The sequence below is a fragment of the Passer domesticus genome, chromosome 20, assembly GCF_036417665.1.
Source record: "Passer domesticus isolate bPasDom1 chromosome 20, bPasDom1.hap1, whole genome shotgun sequence".
In the NCBI taxonomy this organism is placed as follows: domain Eukaryota; kingdom Metazoa; phylum Chordata; class Aves; order Passeriformes; family Passeridae; genus Passer; species Passer domesticus.
This window is the reverse complement of record NC_087493.1, coordinates 4,651,474-4,669,973: the sequence shown is the minus strand read 5'-3', so window position 1 is coordinate 4,669,973 and position 18,500 is coordinate 4,651,474. Positions and strand designations below refer to the sequence as shown.

At 42.2% G+C, this 18,500-nt stretch overlaps 1 protein-coding gene across 11 annotated transcripts in view; it reads right to left on the bottom strand.

The window, feature by feature from the left end:
* Positions 1–15,270, bottom strand: part of BPTF (bromodomain PHD finger transcription factor) — a 52,971-nt gene extending 37,701 nt beyond the window's left edge. For 6 of the 11 annotated variants that reach the window (XM_064395228.1, XM_064395229.1, XM_064395231.1 and 3 more), the window contains exons 1-2: positions 14,411–15,270; positions 2,364–3,186 (exon numbers count right to left, since the gene is read on the bottom strand). In XM_064395228.1, the coding sequence (XP_064251298.1) occupies positions 2,364–3,186; positions 14,411–15,053 (1,466 nt within the window). In that variant the 5' untranslated portion in view covers positions 15,054–15,270. Of the gene's footprint in view, positions 1–2,061; positions 2,121–2,363; positions 3,187–14,410 lie in introns of those variants that run through there. The other 5 variants (XM_064395235.1, XM_064395227.1, XM_064395234.1 and 2 more) reach the window with 5 other exon arrangements.
* Between the last annotated feature and the right edge of the window lie 3,230 nt (positions 15,271–18,500).

Genomic DNA, 18,500 nt, shown 5'->3' with positions numbered 1-18,500 from the left:
GTATCAAAACCCTCTGAACATCAAATACTCCACTTCACTGGGAAAAAAAACATTGCTTCACAGATCAAGTTTGGTTAAAAATAATTACCTATCTGCCTACATACAGGGAGGAAACAAAGTCTGCCCATTTATCTCAAAATCAGCTCCTGAGTGATCTGGATTTTTTAATGTTAATTCCCAGATCTCTGCCAGTACAGGAGAGCAGTGAGGACAAACCCATCTTTAGAACAACCTTTTCCTCAAGATTTTGAGGGGGAAGATACAAAACCAAGGCAGAGGTAACCCGAAGTTATTAAAGCACAAATAACCAGAGCAAAAAGAATCCCAGTTCTGTGTCCTTCACAACAGGCTTTTTGTGAAAATCAAAATTTCAACACATTTTCTGAAAACAAAAGATAGGAAATTCTGGATGAAGCAATGGAATAATTGGATATCAACAGCTTCAGGTGCCCATCACACCCTGGTGAACCACCTGAATGATCCAACCCTCACTGTGGAGCAGGTGACTGGGTATAAACATGGAGCATATATACAGGGAAAAAAAAGGAGTATAAAAGATTCCCTGCATCCTTTGAAAGGTTACTTGGCATTACTGTGACATTTATAACCCAGAGAAACTAAAAAAGATCAAACATGGACTCTTTTTTTACAAATATGAAAGAAGAACACAGGAAACAGAGCAGAGATAATTAATACTTAAAGCATCAGCTGACAATACCTCAGAGAAACAGCCCCACATTTTAAAGGAATACCACGAGCCCTTAGAAGTGTCTCCTTTGCAAGATGTAACACCATCAGCAAACCTCCCAGTCCCTTTTAAACACGCTGGCTACTATCTTAACATTCACTGTAACCTGCTTTGTATGAAATTCTGTTAAGGTACCCAGCTGGGGTTTATTTTCTCTGTAACATTGAATGGGAAACTGTGTTTCTGTGTTTTCAGAGCTCTGCTAAAATTCTCCTAATTTAATAATAGCACTAATTTCACTTAAATACTGTTTCTCCTCCATTATGAGAACAATTAGATAAGAACAGTCTTTTATGAGAAAACCAATCTTTAGCCATTTTCCTGTGAAAAATGAATTTCAGATTCAACTTTTCAGGTAAAATCCAGGGTTTGATCACTAGCAAGGGCTTGATTCCTATTAATATTCTGAGGTACAGTTGTATCTTGAGACCAACCAGTAACAGGAAATTGGGTGAGACACACACAGTACCTCCCTCGAAGACAGGCACAACGTTCTATGGTGACTTTCTCTGCACTACAGAACAACGTTCAATGCAACATTTTCTGCATTTCGAGTAACAATGAATCCTTTGAGCATCTCTGAAAGTTTCAGCTTCAAAGGCAGAGCATCAAACTGGTACCAGCACCTGGCAGCCAAACACTGTTTAAGCAGGTGACAGACCACAAGGAGTGTTCTACATGCCACGTGATCATAAAAAGAATCAAACCTCTTTTCAGTAACTTCTACAAGAAACTGGGGAGTTCTCATTAATATTCCCTTTCTTTGCCTCACATTCATGTGTTTTAGGCACATTAATATTAACTGAGGTCCTGTTTTTATGTCATTTTTATGTACAGATTATGAGAATATTAATTCTGAATATTGATAATAATATGGATTATTTACATGTCTTTAGTAATCTCCTTACAAAACAGCAAGCAACAGCCTTATCTAAAGAAAGAACAATTTTAAGATGGCAACAGCAACTCACATGCTGTATTAAACACACATTATTAGTGTTCAGAAGTGATGCAGTGATCAGCTCACTTACATGATGATCCTCCTGTACAGGAACCAGTATTTCTGCCTAAAACACATTCACGTGTTTTAGGCACATTAATATTAACTGAGGTCCTGTTTTTATGTATAGATTATGAGAACATTAATTTTGGATAATATGGATTATTTACATGGTCTTTAGTAATCTTACAAAACAGCAAGCAACAGCCTTATCTAAAGAAAGAACAATTTTAAGATGGCCACAGCAATTCACATGCTGTGTTACACACACACTATTAGTGTTCAGAAGTGATGCAGTGATCAGCTCACTTACATGATGATCCTCCTGTTCAGGAACCAGTATTTCTACCTGTGCCTAAAACACATTCATGTGTTTTAGACACATTAATATTAAGCCTGAGGTCCCGTTTTTATGTCATTTTTATGTACAGATTATGAGAATATTAATTCTGAATAAATATGGATTATTTACATGTCTTTAGTAATCTCCTTACAAAACAGCAAACAACAGCCTTATCTAAAGAAAGAACAATTTTAAGATGGCCACAGCAATTCACATGCTGTGTTACACACACACTTAGTGCTCAGAAGTGACGCAGTGACCAGCTCACTTACATGATGATCCTCCTGTTCAGGAACCAGTATTTCCGCCTGTGCCTGTCGTAGCCGATGGGCTCGTGTCGGATGTACGGTTTGTTTTTTTGGATTTCAGCCACGCAGTCAGTCACCCCGGGCACCTTGTGTGCCACGCAGACCTCGCACTGCCACTCGTCCTCGGGCACCTCCTCCAGGGGGGGCTTCACACACTCCAAGTGGTACACGGCCGAGCAAGTCTCACAGCAAAGCAAATCCCCAAGTTTGTGACAAACCCTACAATGATCATCGTACTGAATAACACCTTCTGACATTAACTCCTCACGTGCAATGTTTGTGGTAAGAAACTGATCCACTAAGAACTGCAGAACTTTGATTTTATTCTCTACTGGTCCATAAGGATAGTCCTCTGTCTCTTGGTAAGGAAGAACATGATGGTATTCCTTGTCACTCTCACAATATACCCGCAGAACCTCTGGCCACGTCATTCCATCTATGAAATACAAAGTGGAATTAACGCTATCTTTGAGGTCAGCAGGTCCAAAGGTAGTATTTGAAGTGTCTTCTTCACGTAAAACTGCTTTTAACAGCACTATATGCATCTCTGCCATAAGTGTGCACTGCTCTTGACTTACCAGAGCAGCACAGAAGTCCTCAAAACGAAAAGGAGAGAGGCGCAAAACAGTGCCAAAGTTCCTTAGTACCTCATAGATGGCAATAACATTCATTATATGCTCACTAGGCACCATTAAGTCCTCTGAGGATTTAGGAAATTCCAAGGGTGGGATATCTTTTTCTTCCAATATTGGAGAACGAGGACGATGTGCTCTCTGTCTTCTCCTACCTGGAATAAGAAACAACAGTAAGAATTTTGCTGTTCACAGGTCAATGTGTTTGAACATCTAGCATCAATCACTGTGTTAGCATTCTGAACTAATGCAAATTAAGGCTTCACAAGCTTCACAGTCACACAAATGTGTTAACTCAGCTAATCATCTTATACTTTAACTAACAGTATGAAAATAAAACAAGATAGCTGAAGTTTTGCTTTAGACACATACAGGAATTGCATTTCCCAAACAATATACATCTACTGAAGCTTTAAATGAAATCTAGAAATGTAATTGTTTAAACTACTTAAAAAGAAAGACATTTCCTGCAGCCAAAATAATAATTTTTCTCACTTTTATTCAACTGACTAGTTTAAACCTGAAACATCAAGCTCCAAACAGATATTTTGTATTAAATGATTGCAAGTTATTCTCCTACCCAGCAAGGGCATCTAGGAAAGCTCATTTCAAGCAGATGTCATAGGACATCAATTTCAACCAAATTAAAATACAAAAGAGAACCTAAAGCACTAGAATATTTCTCCTGACTACCTACAAACTGAAACCAGAAAATAAATGTATGTTTTATGAAAATGTTTCAAAAATTCTCAATTTCTCAAAACAAACAAACAACCTCCCCAACCCACCCTCATGCTTCAATAAAACAGGAGCCATATCCACAAAATGAGGAGGCAAAATTACAGAAGGATGAAGTTTGCCAATAAAAGTCAACGTAAAGAGTTGTTTTACTGCCTAAAAGAAAAAACACTGAGCATAATTAATTGAGTCTCAGATGTCAATTCAGGTAAGATGCTACACTTCCTTCCCTTGGATTCCACTATCCTTGATGTCAAGCAGAAGGAAAAATAAAAGAGGAACATTTTTTTAAAATGACACTACCTGACAGATGAAATATTTTAATCTTCTATCAAAATAACCAGCTACTATTTCTCAGCTATCAGTTAAAAGTTTTAGATGCACTCATTAAGCTTATTTCCCTTTATAGAAAAAATTAAGTTGAGAAAACCTCAAAAACCATCATCTAGGTTTAATCCAAGAACTGAGATGAAAACCATTTTAGGTCCTCTTACTAAGCACACTAAGATCCTGGTCAACAACTGAATTTCAAAATGATCCATTGTCCATAGACAAGTGTCAGCAGGATGCATTTTATGCACAGAGAAAATCCAATGAAAACCTGCAGCTATCCACAGCAGCCATTTCCCAGACTTCATTAAAATGGTACATGTATTAAACTTCGTGTGTTCTGACACTGAAGAGTGACACAACCAATAGTTTAAGATTCACATTCATAATTTTTAAACAAATTCTGCACATGACAGACCTCCCCAAAAACTGTTTCAATGAAATTAAGAGATAAAGTGGGTTCCAGTCAGCTTGGATATTACCATTAAATGGAAATGGTTCTCTGTGGCATTTGTTCAACCCACCCTACTCCATTCAATACTCCCAGAAATACAGAAAATAAGTCTAATGTGGGAGAAAACCTGCCAAGGCAGATGCTGCTGAACCTGAAACACCATCATTAAAACATTAATGTATTGAAAAGGGGGAAAAAAAGTTACCCTAAGAAAGAAAAGCCACCTCTAAGAAACATCTTGATGGACAACAAACGATTCCAGAAAAATAAATCAACCCCTGGACTGGTATGGCAAGAAGGTACCAGACACAGCTCTCCCTTTCCAATGTTAAAGAATGAAATCTTGTACACACCCAAACAATATAAAAGATGAACTGCAAGATGTTTCCATTACAGAAGTAACAGGTCAACCTCATCTGTGGATAAAAATAACTTTCCAAGTTTGAGTTCTGACTGTGGAAAGTGAAGGAATGCTTCTATGACTGTCTTCCAACATGCCTCTGCACTAATCAGTGGAAAATGTTTAATCATGGCAAACACACAAAAACAAAGGAGTTTCACAGCCAGGCACAACGCAAGTGTTCTCTAGATTAACTCAATTTTTCTATCAACATGATCCAAAATCATATGGGCATAAGCCACAGCTGGTTTAACTAAAAGACCCCAAAGCAAAGGAAGACTTGCTCACACAATAAACTGCTTTGGGGTCCTGAAGCTCCTTCAGCACTGCAGTCTCAGCTGGCCATGCAGGACACACCACAGAACAGATACTCTGACATCACTGATGGCCCTCCCAGAGTCCAGACTCACAAAAGCCAGCAGAGCTATCAACCAGGACTCTTTCTGGAGCAGAAAAATGTGTCTGACACACAGTAATGCCACGGAACAGCCCTTCAAGAAAGAGAGCAGCAAGGACATTAACCCTGCTTTGCCTGAACTAATGAGAAGTGACAATCCCCCCAGTAATTTTAGACAAAGATAAACCAGAGTGAATACCACTGCCTGAAAAAAATGGACTCCAAACACCAATTTTGCTGATGTCTCTTTCCCACGAGATAAGCACGGTATGGAATCACAGAACCATTAAAGTTGGAAACATCTTCAAGATCCAGCCCAACCACCTCAGCCCCAGCACCATGTCCTCAAGTGCCACATCCACACATTTCAGGACACCTCCAGGGGCAGTGACCTACACCTGTTTCCTGAGCAGCCTGTTCCAGTGCTTTCCAACCCTTCAGCAAAACAAAGTTTCCTCATATATAATCTAAACATCTACTGGTGCAACTTCAAGCCACTTGTTTATTTGTCACATGAAAGTAATAGAATTAAAAAAAAAGAACTTTAAAACAAGGCATTCCTGATATGTTCTGAAAAAGTTAATCTCTAACACTTCCTCTTACAAAGGAAGCACATTGGTACTATTACAGATCTAGAAGAAATGTGTTATCAGGACATAAATGTGTCATAATAACATAATAAAGAATTGTACTTTGGTGCAAGCACAATGCAACCTGTGGCTGCATTAGTCACACCATTCCATCTCCTACTTAAAGCAATTTGTGCATTCTCATGTTTGCTTTGCTACAAAGAATAGAAATTTCAAAAGCAATAACAAAAAAGACAATAGGAAAAGCAGACTGGATTATAAAATGTGTGCTTCATTTGTGTTAGGCCTCACAGTTGCAGCACATTATGATATTGTGCACCTCAACACTCCCCATCCACAATCCAAACCACTCGAGCTCAAATAATTTCTCTTTTTGGACACTGAACTGCTCTGAACAATTCTCAACTAAATATAAACTGCTTTCTAGAGCTAAAAAAGGCAAGTATTCAAAGATGCAGAATATTTTAGAAAGAAACTGTATTTTTCTCAAATTACTTGATGGCACAGCATTTAAAATCTTTCTATGCTAGCTTTTTTTCTTTCCAATTTCACTTTCAATTTTTTATTAATATTCTCTGTACTGGGGAGGAAGAGAATTTGAAGTTGAGAAGAGAGTCACAAAGTGTGATTTGGATATTCAGAAATTCCCAGCAATTTGTACTTAAATGTATTACTGACCAATACATCAACTGTGAACTTAAGAAACACTCAGACCCCTTTAAAAAAAACCTCAAAAGCCCAAACCCAAGCAATCTAATAATCTCCAGTGAAAAGGATGGACATTCTCTGCCAAGGTGCTCATAAATCTTGAAACATTGCAAGTGGCTGCTCTACTGAAATTAAAAGTGCAGGTCAATGGAATATATAATGATGTCAAAGTGCTACAAGTCTATTTTTTGAGCTGAAATGTTGGTATTTTAGTGCTGATTTTTCAGTGTGCTGACAACCCACACAGCTCACCCTGCTTTGGAGCAGCTCCACCTCCTGGGTGAGGGTTTTGGAAGACCACAGTCCATGTTTACCCAACTGTGCCTCAAACACACACAAAACAAAAAAGCCCTCAAACGTTCAAAAATGTCTCCCTACAATAAACAGATACAATTTTTCAAGCTTTCACTTTCAAAGACAATCTTCTTTCTCATGAGGCAAGTGGGTCAATATTTAAATTTGACATTCAGTGACAGACACAAAAAACCCACAGCCCCAAAAAGAACTCTGGCCACTTCAAACACTTTAGTTTGAATTATTTAAGAGTTACTAGGATTTGACAACCTTTTTTTTTTTTTTTAAACTTGTTGTCATTTGTCAAGGATTTGGGCCCCCTCAGGGAAATTTTGTTTCAAACAGAAATTGCAGTATGCACTACTTTGTTTAACCCCAAAACCACCAAGAGGATTGCAGAGCAGGTGCACTGGCAGGTTACTTCTCCTTCAAGCACCACCACCTGACTGACCAGACTTGAAACTGAATTTTCATGTAACTACTCTGAATTCAAGAAATCTACTGTCAATTTACCCACACTGAAGTTTCCCAAAACATACTCAAGTTTTATTATATGCAAATTAGATACTTCTGAGATTGTTTCTGCATGTTAACTAAGTCTCTGAATCAAATTTCACCTCCAAGTTTGAGGCAATACAAAGGCAGAAAATGTCCACTTCTACACCACTCAAATTCCATAGCTTTATTTGGTGGAAAAAATTTGATTTGCCAATAGCCTCCTGCTGCCACAGCTGGAATATTGACAGGATCCAGATCCCCTGGAGTGTCTGAGCACTAGATTTCTATCTAGCACAAGCTTCTTTTAAATGTCAAGTCCTTCACTGGTGGTCTCTCCCCGAGTGCTGAAGCAGTCTGCAGTGGTTACCTGTCCCTATTTTGAATTCTCTAGTTGAAGAGCTGTCTGTAATTAAGATTAAAGAGTAAACAATTCTATTTCCATGGCACATTACAATTATCAGATACTGATAATTATAGTCTATACTTAGGATAATCTACTAAAATAATTTCTATTACAAATATTTAAACAAACACACTAATGATATTTGAAATAAAACAAAGTTACTCAAGTAACAGTCTAAACACCCAAAATCAGAATTTGCTTTAAAAACCCAAACCACTGGTTTAATTTTTTTATTTGCTTGTATTCAACCTACTTGGTTCAAATGCTGACCCTTTCAGAATTCAGAAATGAAAGAGTTTAAAAGGACCAAAAACCTTGTCACCACTTTCATTCACAGACTGACAGAAGAAAAGGGAAAGTCACATCTACTCTTTACCACAGGTGAATACAGATTTAAAACTGCTTTAACCATGTTTAACACATCTGCTGGTTTATGTAAACAGAGTATCTGAATTAACTATAGGCATCAGTGTCCAGAATACAGTTTCATGCTCTTCAGCTTTAGTTGTATTCAATCACCATACACATGCAGGCTAACAAAAATCACAAAAATCCAGTTTTGCCTTGTCTCACTGACATTAAACATCCCTCCCTTTCAGGCCAACATATTTCAGGTACTGGACTGGTGGATGGACATCCTACAGAACAAATATTCTGCCAGAACCACTGTCTTGTTTAAACAGGGACAGAGTGGTGGCTGCATTGGTCTGACCTAAAAAATAAACCCTGCTTCCAGTCTCTCTTGGTTTGAAAGCTCACAACTGGTCCCATTTCACTTTTCTCAGAACTTTCCCTTCCTCATCAGTTCTCAGCACTTGGGCTCTCCAGCTCAGAGCTGCTGCTCACAGCTGCCATGGAGAGAACAAGCTTGGTAGGAGCACTGGGGAGAGAAGAGAGACCAAGGAGTTTCAGATACTTCAGCAACCTGTCACAGGAGGGAAAATACAGAACAAACCCCCACCCCTCCAGTCACACTCCACTAACTGACCACAGAAAAAACTTTCAACTTCCCCCCAAAACATATTTAAATGTTGGCTTCAAGTTCCACAAGCCAAGTCAAACCACACCACTCTTACATGAAAGTCCATCTTTAGTAAAGTAGAACTGGGCTGGTTTTGTTTTCCAGAACGTGAGTCACTGCAAAAACTTCTCAACATAAAGACCAGCTGCCAGTTATATACAATGTCCTGGAGCACGGGAACTCCTTAGAGAAGATGCCCTCTCCAACGTTTTCCTTCCTTCTGGAAACTTTGCCTTTTTCCTGCCCTCAAACTCCCTCCTATTTTGGTTTGGTTTTAATAAACACACACTTACTGTCCCATATTTCTGCTTTGCACCAGGCACGTTTCAAATGGGACTGTACAGCAACACACGAGCTTTTGTTGGGTATCACTGAGAGAACTGAAAACAGTTGATGACAATGTGTAAGAGAACCTTCTTTTGGAGTTCTTTCCTTCCTCTCACAGCAGAATGCAGAAACTGGATAGAGCTGCTTGTTTGCCACAGCAATATCCAAACTGGTTCTTTAATTAAAAGTCAACCTCTTGGGAGAACATTTGCTCAGCTTCCACCAAAGAAAAAACAGCAGTAAAATGAATGAGTCCAACATAAAATAAGAATATATTATGAAAAGTAGTGCCAAAATAGAAAAGTCTAAATATTTTTTCTTGGGATGGGCTGAAATTAAAGGCTGTGACTTTCACAAAACACTTTCTTCCCTTTTAAAAATGCCAACATGATTATCATGTTTCTAATATTCACAGTCAAACAGTCTCTTCCAGATTTTCTAAAATAATAAGATGCATTTGTAACTACTTGTAGGTGCAACTCCAATTTGAATATTACTCTGCAGTAATCACACCTAACCCAAATTTATTTATTTAATCTGAAGAAAAGAAAAATCCAGCCATAAATAAAACTTAAAAACTAAACAAACATTAAAAATGAGGCATTCCAAGAACCAAAAAAGCTTTGGAAGTTGAACCACAAATGAAAAAATCATTGGTTATTAGACTAGATCCTGACTGCACTCACATCACACAAATTCTCACACTGTTCCCGAGTGAAGTTTGACTCCTGCCTTGCCTTCTACAAAAGTAGGTCTTTATGTTCTTTTAAAATTGTAAAACTTTTGGCTGCTTCTTTTTCAGTTTGCACACCTGTCAGCGTACACTTTTAAATCCAACTAGGGTTTTGAACTGCTTTCACCTTTAAAAATTTAATTTCCCAACATTATGGCCATCAGCACTCCCTCAGGAGCCAGGAATACAAACCCCCCCATGTTCTAAGGAATAATTTTAACATTTGGATAACTAATGCAAATGCAAGACAAGCAGCAGGTGAGATCAGTCTGAGAAGGACTCAGAGGCACAACCCTTTTGTGCCTAGAACCCAGGCAAAGGAAAAAAAAACAAAACAACAAAACTACTGGCAGCACAAGCAAAATTATTCTCAGGAACAGTTAAAACAATTTCTTGGGACACACTAAGGATAAGCAGTAACAAATTTAGTAAGTTAGTGAGCCCTGAGAGCCAGCCCCAACCTACTAAAACCCATCTTTATTCACCTTACACCTGTTCTACGTAACACAATGAGCACTTACAGAATTTTACTGCAGATCTACCAAAAAAGTTTGCCCAATAAAGTCATTGCAGCACAGTATCTTTTACAAGACACATACTTTGGTAAGGGCGAGGTATTTGCTGCTCAGAGCTTCTGAGATGACTGACAAAGCTCTCTTCAGATAAGCTGCCAATTTACAAGTCAATACAGCAGGATCAGCCCCAGATTTACTCCTTTGGCCTTCTACACGATTTCTTTGTTAAGAATCATCTCCTACATTTTCCAGGACTGGCATGACAAACAAGTGATCCTTCCCTCCAGAGCAGAAAACAAAGTGCAGATCGCTAAATGGTAAAACAAGAGCATGGCAGGTTTAGTTTGGAGCAGAGGGTACCCGGGGAGGATGTTTGGGAGGCTGGTAAATCTCCTCCCACGGCACACAAAGGAGGCTGCATATCTAAATGTTGTATCTCAGCGTCTCCACTTCAATTCTTCAAGAGCATGTGCAGATAAAAAATTACTACAGACACACCAAATGCAGCACCTGGTTCCCAGCTAAATTCTTTCACTCTGATGATAAAAGCACCCTGTGAAGTAACTGGTTAACGGAAGCAATGGTCAATGCCTGCAAATGCTCAGACAAGCAAAAACCAACTAAATTATTATTTCTTGTATTTTAAGATAAATATTTTGTCTCCCAACTTCAGTGCTGTGTATTTGCTTGTTTGACAGACTGATGATCTCAGCTGAAATCTAGATTTATAGCTCTTCCTAAAACTAGTTTTCTGATGAAGAAAAATCAATAAACAAAAAATGAAGGGCTTCTAGGCATCCCGATTAAACTCTTCTCTTAAAATTCTGCAACATATTAAAAATACTTAGTAACTAAAATGCAACAGTGACAAGCTGCAAGTGGACTTTACATTGGACAGGGAATGGCAAAAAAGTTTAGTGATACAAGTTATACAGGACACCTGTCCCAACAGTTCATCCACACTCCGGGGATGCAAAGGGGTGAGGGGGAAGGGACATTACACATACAAAACCCCTCTACCAAAAGTATATCCAGCAGAATAAAAAGAAATAATTGTTATTCACACAGTATGTTTTTACTGTACCATGACTAAGTGGTATATTAGGCATTTTATCTTTTTTAAGACTCTGCTTCTTTAAATAGTTTAATAATATTATAATAATATTAATTTACTACCATATTATAGTAGAAAGTACTCCTACATCTAAGTTCAAGATAAATCATAAGCTTCCCACCAGAGCACAAAACCTGAGGCTTTCTTGGCCAGAGATATTGCTCTGTGATCTTTTATTTCATAATTGTATGTAAGTTAGAAAAAACTGTAGCAAGTGCATCCCCCATTTAAGTGGGATGTGATTTAGGTGTAAAAGCTTGCTTGGCAGGAGAGTTTGACTGTGATGGCAATTATTCAATACCCAGCTCTCAAAAACACTCTTCAGCCCCTAAGAGTGCATCCTGGAAGTGGCTGGAGGGTAAGGGGAGAACTGCTCATCATCTCTTCTGGTAAAAACCTGCACAATTCTGTCAGGAGCCAGTTCAAGCCAAGCGAGGTGAAGCTCCTGGAGCCCTCCAGCCCAGCACAGGAGCTCTGTCACTGTGTCACACTTTGCCTGGCTGCAGTACAGGATAAAACAACCCCCCTGGATCTGAACACAGCTAAGGACAACTCCAGCTCAGGGGGCACCGAGTCCAGCAGCCTTGGAGCCCTGCAGGAACACCGGAGACACAACTCCAGCCCTGCCCTGCCCTGCTCTGCCTCCTCTCTGCAGCGGCCAGACACAGATCCTGAGAACAAACCCTGCCTGGCACTGCTGCTCTCGGGATCTCCTGTGGGCTGTGCCAGGAGCCACATTTCCAGCAGTGCCACCCTCCCAGAGCAGGTGTTTGTCAGGATGAGGCAGGACTGAGCTGCCTGAATGAAAACTTTCTGCTTTGCTCGCAGAAGGGCACCAGCGTGCCTGGGAGAGAGGGAAGGAGGGAGGGAGAGCTTCAGGCAAGCACCGAACTAATGAGAACCACCAGCACACTGCCAAAATCACAACACAAACTTTTTACTCTCAGAAAACTCGCTATAGAGCAAAGAACCTAAGGATAAAAATGCTTACACTTACACTTCTCTTAAGAAAGTTAACTGAAGGCATCCTGACCAAGTGAGAAATAAACATATAAATTATCAAAATGGTTTCTGATAGACCTAAATACCACACAAAACCTGTCTATGCTTGTACAACAATGCACAGAGAGCTATCTTCTGATTTGCCAAAACACTTAGCACATTTGAAAAATGGCATACACCCATTCTCTGCACAACTCATTTTAAACCTGGATTCTCATGTTAAAAATATTATCCTGACCTAGTCAGTTAAAATCATAAAAATATTATTTCTCTGACATAAGCTCTCCCAAAAAAGTAATAAAAATTAAAGTTATCGCAACTAAGAAGAAAATGGAGAGTTAAAAGTCAAGAGAGTATTTTAGAGCTTTCCTTCTGTGAAGTCAGATCTCAATCTTTATCCAAAAAATTTCAATTAGATTGCAGGACATTCCTGCAACAGGTAAGCTAACATCTTCTAAAAACTGTCTTTAAATAAATTTAGTAATGTATGTACTTATTTTGATTCATTTAGGTTCTGAAGCATATGGATATAAGTTTAAAAAATATACAGAGAGAAACATACAGAGCTTTTTAAAGTACTATTATGAAGTCACAGAATGAGCTGATATCATTAACTCACCAAAATAAAAACAAATTACACCTTTACCAGCCAGTACTTCCCCCTTTTAAAAAGTCATCAGCTAACTACTCGGAACTACATTCTTTTTTTAATTAAGATGCAATGCATTCACACCAACAACCTGTTCCTCCCCCCTTCCAAACCGGCCAAATACTGGAACAACAGCAGAGTCTGCCACCCTGTAGCCCAAATCACCTATGAGCTGAACTACTCTCCTGGTTCAGAGACTTAAAATTAAAAAAAATATATAAAAAAAAAAAAAGAAAAGAAAAATAAAATATTCTAAGCTTGAATTCCATTCTGGAATGAGTTCAAATAAATCCAAAGTGCTTAAGTTTAAATAAAAGAATTTTTGAAGCTTGGTGAATGATCCAATTAAGGACAAACAGAAATAAAGGCCTCAAAAATTTTCCAAATTTTCCACTAGAATGAAAAAAAAAATTATGTTTAATGAATTTTAACCCCAACATGAATTTTAAAGGTTGCCATATCTTAAGATAAACGCAGTATTTAAATGCAAGACCTCTGACTCAACCTCCACCTTTTAATCTTTGTGTTGAACTCAGACTAGGTTTACATCCTTGCAATGAGGCCCTGTGCACTTTTCCCCAAACTATAACAATGCAATCTCCATTTTGAACAATGCACCTCATTTCCCTCCTTGGAAAGCTACTTTTGTCTTAAAGCCAGTAGATGCTGGATCCAGTTATAGCTCTGACCTCAAGAGCCTGAAAATTCTCGGTGTTTATCGTTTTTTGGTTTTTTAAGCCACTTCAACCTACATGTGCTTCCTTTCCTTTCAACATCAAGTTGTATTTGCAAGCACAAGCCAGCCTTTCCTGTATTTAACTGAAAAGACCTCTTTGCAAAGCATGCCTCTCATTTCCCTTGTTTTTAAATTTAAAGCGAATGCTCCACAACACTTTTGACATTGTTTGCAACACCCTGGCGGATCGCGCATTTCTGCGGTCACCAGGTTCCCCATGAATATTTGCAAAGCATCCCCTTGTTCCAGCAAGTGCCCTCCCCGCTCCTCTCCGTGCACGCGTTTGTGAGCATCTTCCAACGCTCCCCGCGTCCCCGGGCTTGCCAGTGGCTGTCTGCATGCCCCTCTCCCTGGGAGCGCTTGCGGGCATCCCTCGCATCCTCGCCTGGGAGTGCGGACCGTGCTTGCCAACCTAGAGGGAGCATGCGGGGTGCCCTCGACTTGCTCGAGTTCGCCCACGGGCTCTCTACCTGGGGTGCTGCTGTAGGTGCTGTGGCTCCTGAAGCTGCTCTCAGTGCAATAACTGGCGTCGTCTTCATCCTCCATCTCTTCGGGGTAGTCGGAGTCGTCGTCGTCCTCCTCCTCCATTATCTCCTCCTCTTCTTCCTCCTCGGAGTCCTGGTTATCCTCGGGGTCTCCCTCGTCCTCCTCCTCGGACACCATGCTCTCCTCCTCCTCCTCCTCGCTCTCATGATCGTCGTACACCACTTTGCTGATGCTCCTCCTGGACGAGGCAGCCCTGCCTTGGCTGTTGCAGCTGCCTCCTGCGCCTCCTCCTCCCCCTGCTCCTGCCGCCCCGGCCCTGCCCCTGCCCTTACCGCCGCTGCCTCCCCCACCGGGGGTGCTGCTGCCGCCGCCGCCCGCCTTCCTCTTGCCGCCCCCCCTGGGCGAGGCGGCGGCGGCGGCGGGCGACGAGGCCTGGGCAGCGCCGGCTCCCTTCTGCTTGGGCCCCGCCGTCTCCGCCTGGGCCGCGGCCGCCCACCTGCCGCGGCTGCTGCCGCGCTGCCGGGAGCGCAGCCCGCCGATGGGGCCTGCCGGGGCCGGGGCGCTCGCCGGAGCGGCGGCCGCCGCCGGCTGCTGCTGCTTGGGCGGCCTGCCGCGCCGGCCCCGCATCGCTGGGCGCTGGCCGAGGGGGAAGGGAGGGGAAGGGCGGCTCGGGAGGGCGCTCGGAATCCGGACAGGCGGCTACGGGCAAGCTCCGCGCCCCGCGGAGGGCGCGGGGCCGGGGCGGGGGGGGGGCCGGGCCGAGCGGGCCGCGGCTCAACGCGAATCGCCGGCGCCCCGCTCCGGATCGCCGCCGGCCGCCATCTTGTTCCCCGCCTGCGCCTCGGCCGCTCCGCGCTGACTGGGGGAAGCGGCACCAGGCCCCGAGCGCCTCACGTGACCGCCGCGCCCGCCGCCGCCGCCAGGGGGCGCGCCCGCCGCGGCCGTGAGGGAGCCGCCGCGACGGGGCGGCCCCGCCAGCCCCGCGCCCGGCACCGAACCCGAAACCGGCACCGACCGCCGGCCCCACATCCGACACCGGCCCCCAGGCCGAATCCGAACCCGGCACCGACCGTAGGCACCACTCCTTTATGCTTCGCTTGCCTCTTTCCCCTCCGCCGGCACCCGGCGCGCCCCCCGCCCCAGCTCGCGGTCCTGACACCGCCGCTCCCTCAGCCGGCCCTGCCCGGGATCCACCCTCTCCCCACACTGGAGTCGCTGGGCCCGTGGCCGGGGTCTCTCCCGGAGGTCGACCCGAGGGAGCCCCCGGGCCCGAGCGAGGTGCTCCCCACGAGGGTCTTCATTCCCCGTCCAAATCAGAGCCCCCGGTGTCCCCTCGGGAGACGCTCCCTCCGCCACCGGCACCAAGCAGCTCCTCTGGCCACTGACTCTCATCTCTGGCCGTGCTTTGCCTCCTCGCCCGTTAAACCCCTCTTACGGCTCACCCTCACCCAGCCAGCGCCCGTGTAAAGCAAACACAGACCACACACGGACCCACCGTCACCGTTTTGCCCATCCACGTTCTCTGTTCTCTGGTTCCACAGTTCTCTGGAGCACTAGGAAAAGAGATGGGCTCCATCTGCTTTGTATTCCCTCTGGTTGTCTCATTTGTCAGAGCCTACAATGAGCTGAAAATCAACAAAAACCAGTTGCACAGTTGGGTTTCCAATGCCACCACTTGAATTCAGGGTATCAGTTTCATAAGCAAAAGCAGTACAAACTGAAAGTCAGCCCAAGGCACACAAATATCTTGTATTTCTTACAGCCAGCCTTCTTTTCATTGCTAGATCGAGACAGCTTCAGGATTTCAGGATATCATTAGAAAATCAGTCTGTTTATATGTTAATTTCTTTCAGTCCCTTGCTTATACATCTGAGCAAGGTAAAACCCAACACTGGTCTTGCCACAAACATGGCAGTGACCTGTCCAATGTATCATTTAATTTGCATTCTTCAATAGCAAATTTTGAAGTTCTTTTGTTCATTAACTAGTTGCTCAGGCCGAGCACCTCATTAAACCCACAAACTTGCCACAGCATCAAGCACACAACAACAGGGCAACAGGGTTTAACCCAATTTGTACTCTATATCCAACCTTTTATCTGCAACTCTTTTATATTCCGTGTTGCAGCTGCACAGGCCCAAAGCCCTGCTCTGAACACAGGATGACACACACAGCAGCAGCCAACATTGCCCAACCCCACTTACACCTTTCTACTCAATTTGTGTTCCGAACCTTCCAAGGTACCTTTAGATTGCTGGGGCTGATTTTTGCTACCTCTTACAGAGTGGCAGAGGATTGTGGTAACTCTTTAAATACATGAATGTACAGACACACATTTTCCATTATCTCCTTCTGGTATCATGGGAAAAACACCTGTGCATTCTGCCTTCCATACACTGAAAATCTAGCAAAGGTACCTAGTGCACCTGCTGCACCAGTCACACAGCCTGCAGCATTCTGAGAGCATTAACACCTCCAAAATACAATGGATTTTGTGTCTGTGGTAGATCAAAGGTGCTTCTGAACTGTGAACTAGACTATCTGTCTCTTAATCCCACCCCTTATTAGTTGTGATGTGGAAGTGCTTACACAATAGGACTGAATTTTCATTTTGTAGGTGGGGAAATGGCTGCACAGAGAGGTATGTTACCTTCAGGGACAGGATATAAATTAGTCCTTTCCAACACACAGCTCAGTAGAGAAACCAACCCCAACCCCAAAACCTGCCCATTCCACTCAGAGTAGAACATGCTGATTTGGAACTTGGAGCTCCTATTTGCAGTCTGCTGGTAATCAAATGAGCATATTTATAAGTGAATTGAATATAGCAGGAGGAGGAATTTTTGGGTGGAAGCTCTACCCTGCTTCCATCCTTTGTACAGATGGAGATGAACAGCCCAGTTGTTCCAAGCTGTTCTGGTTGGGCTCCTTTCTCCAAGGATAAGAGAAAGAAGTTAAGCTACAGCTGGGTGGCATTCAGCACAAGTGAGCATATGCTCTTGCTTAAATTATTGAGATGCTTTTGTCCAGTCCTTCACCCCAAACTATTTCATAACTTGTGTTAGGAATTGTATTCAGGTGTTCAGCTCTCAAATCAGTTCCACGTACACTTTTCAAAGCCACCACAGAGTTGCTGAGTAACGTTACACTAGAGCTCAGCAGCAGACTGGAAGTCAGGTGTAGGAAGGAAGGGCTTACATGACTTTTGTTGAGGTAATTCAATATAGTTCCAATCATCATTTTATTTAGATGATGAAAACCAAAGTATATTAATATACTGATATGCTGAACTCTACCAATATTCCATCACATAAATAGTAAAAATAACATTGTATTTGCTGTTCTGAAAATGTACTGATTATCTTGTCCCCAACAATCCACTTTATTCTTGACTCCAGGAAATTCAGCATTATGCTTCTGTCCCCTTTTTCCCTACTGCAGATGAAGAGTCCCACAAGTATCTTGTAACAAGTCAGCTTTAAGTGAATGCCTCATCAGAAGAATAAGTCAAGATACCTGTAAAATCCTCAACAAATGTTGTCTACATAAAACTTTAGTTCATCACTTTGTATTTCAAAGAGAATCAAAATCAATCTAAGATATACTTTGAAATGCTAGAATTCAAGCAGCATAGGTGACATTAACTAAGTTGAGGCGTTCAGTAGTTGAAAAAGTACTTACAGAAAACACACTGATGTAGGGAAGAATGTTCTTATATTAAATTCAAGGTAAGTTTTCTTGTCCAAGATACTGAAAGCAACTACTACCAGTGCTAAGAAATTCCCCTCTGTAAATCTTCAGCTGCTGCTGCAGGGTTTTTTTCAGAGTTCTACATACATTTGGCACTGACAGTGTACAAACACAACTAAAGATGTCACCTTCCAGAGTGACTCGAGCCTTTTAACTGTGTGTGCAGCTCCTCCAAGTCACGCAGCCCAAGACAGCAAGTTCTGCCCCCAGCACTTCTGCCACAACCCTCTTGTGTGCAGCCAAGAATCGTGTGGTATTCTAGGAAGTTCTCATGATCACATATCAAAATTCTACAGAAAATATAAGCAAACATCCATCTTCTCA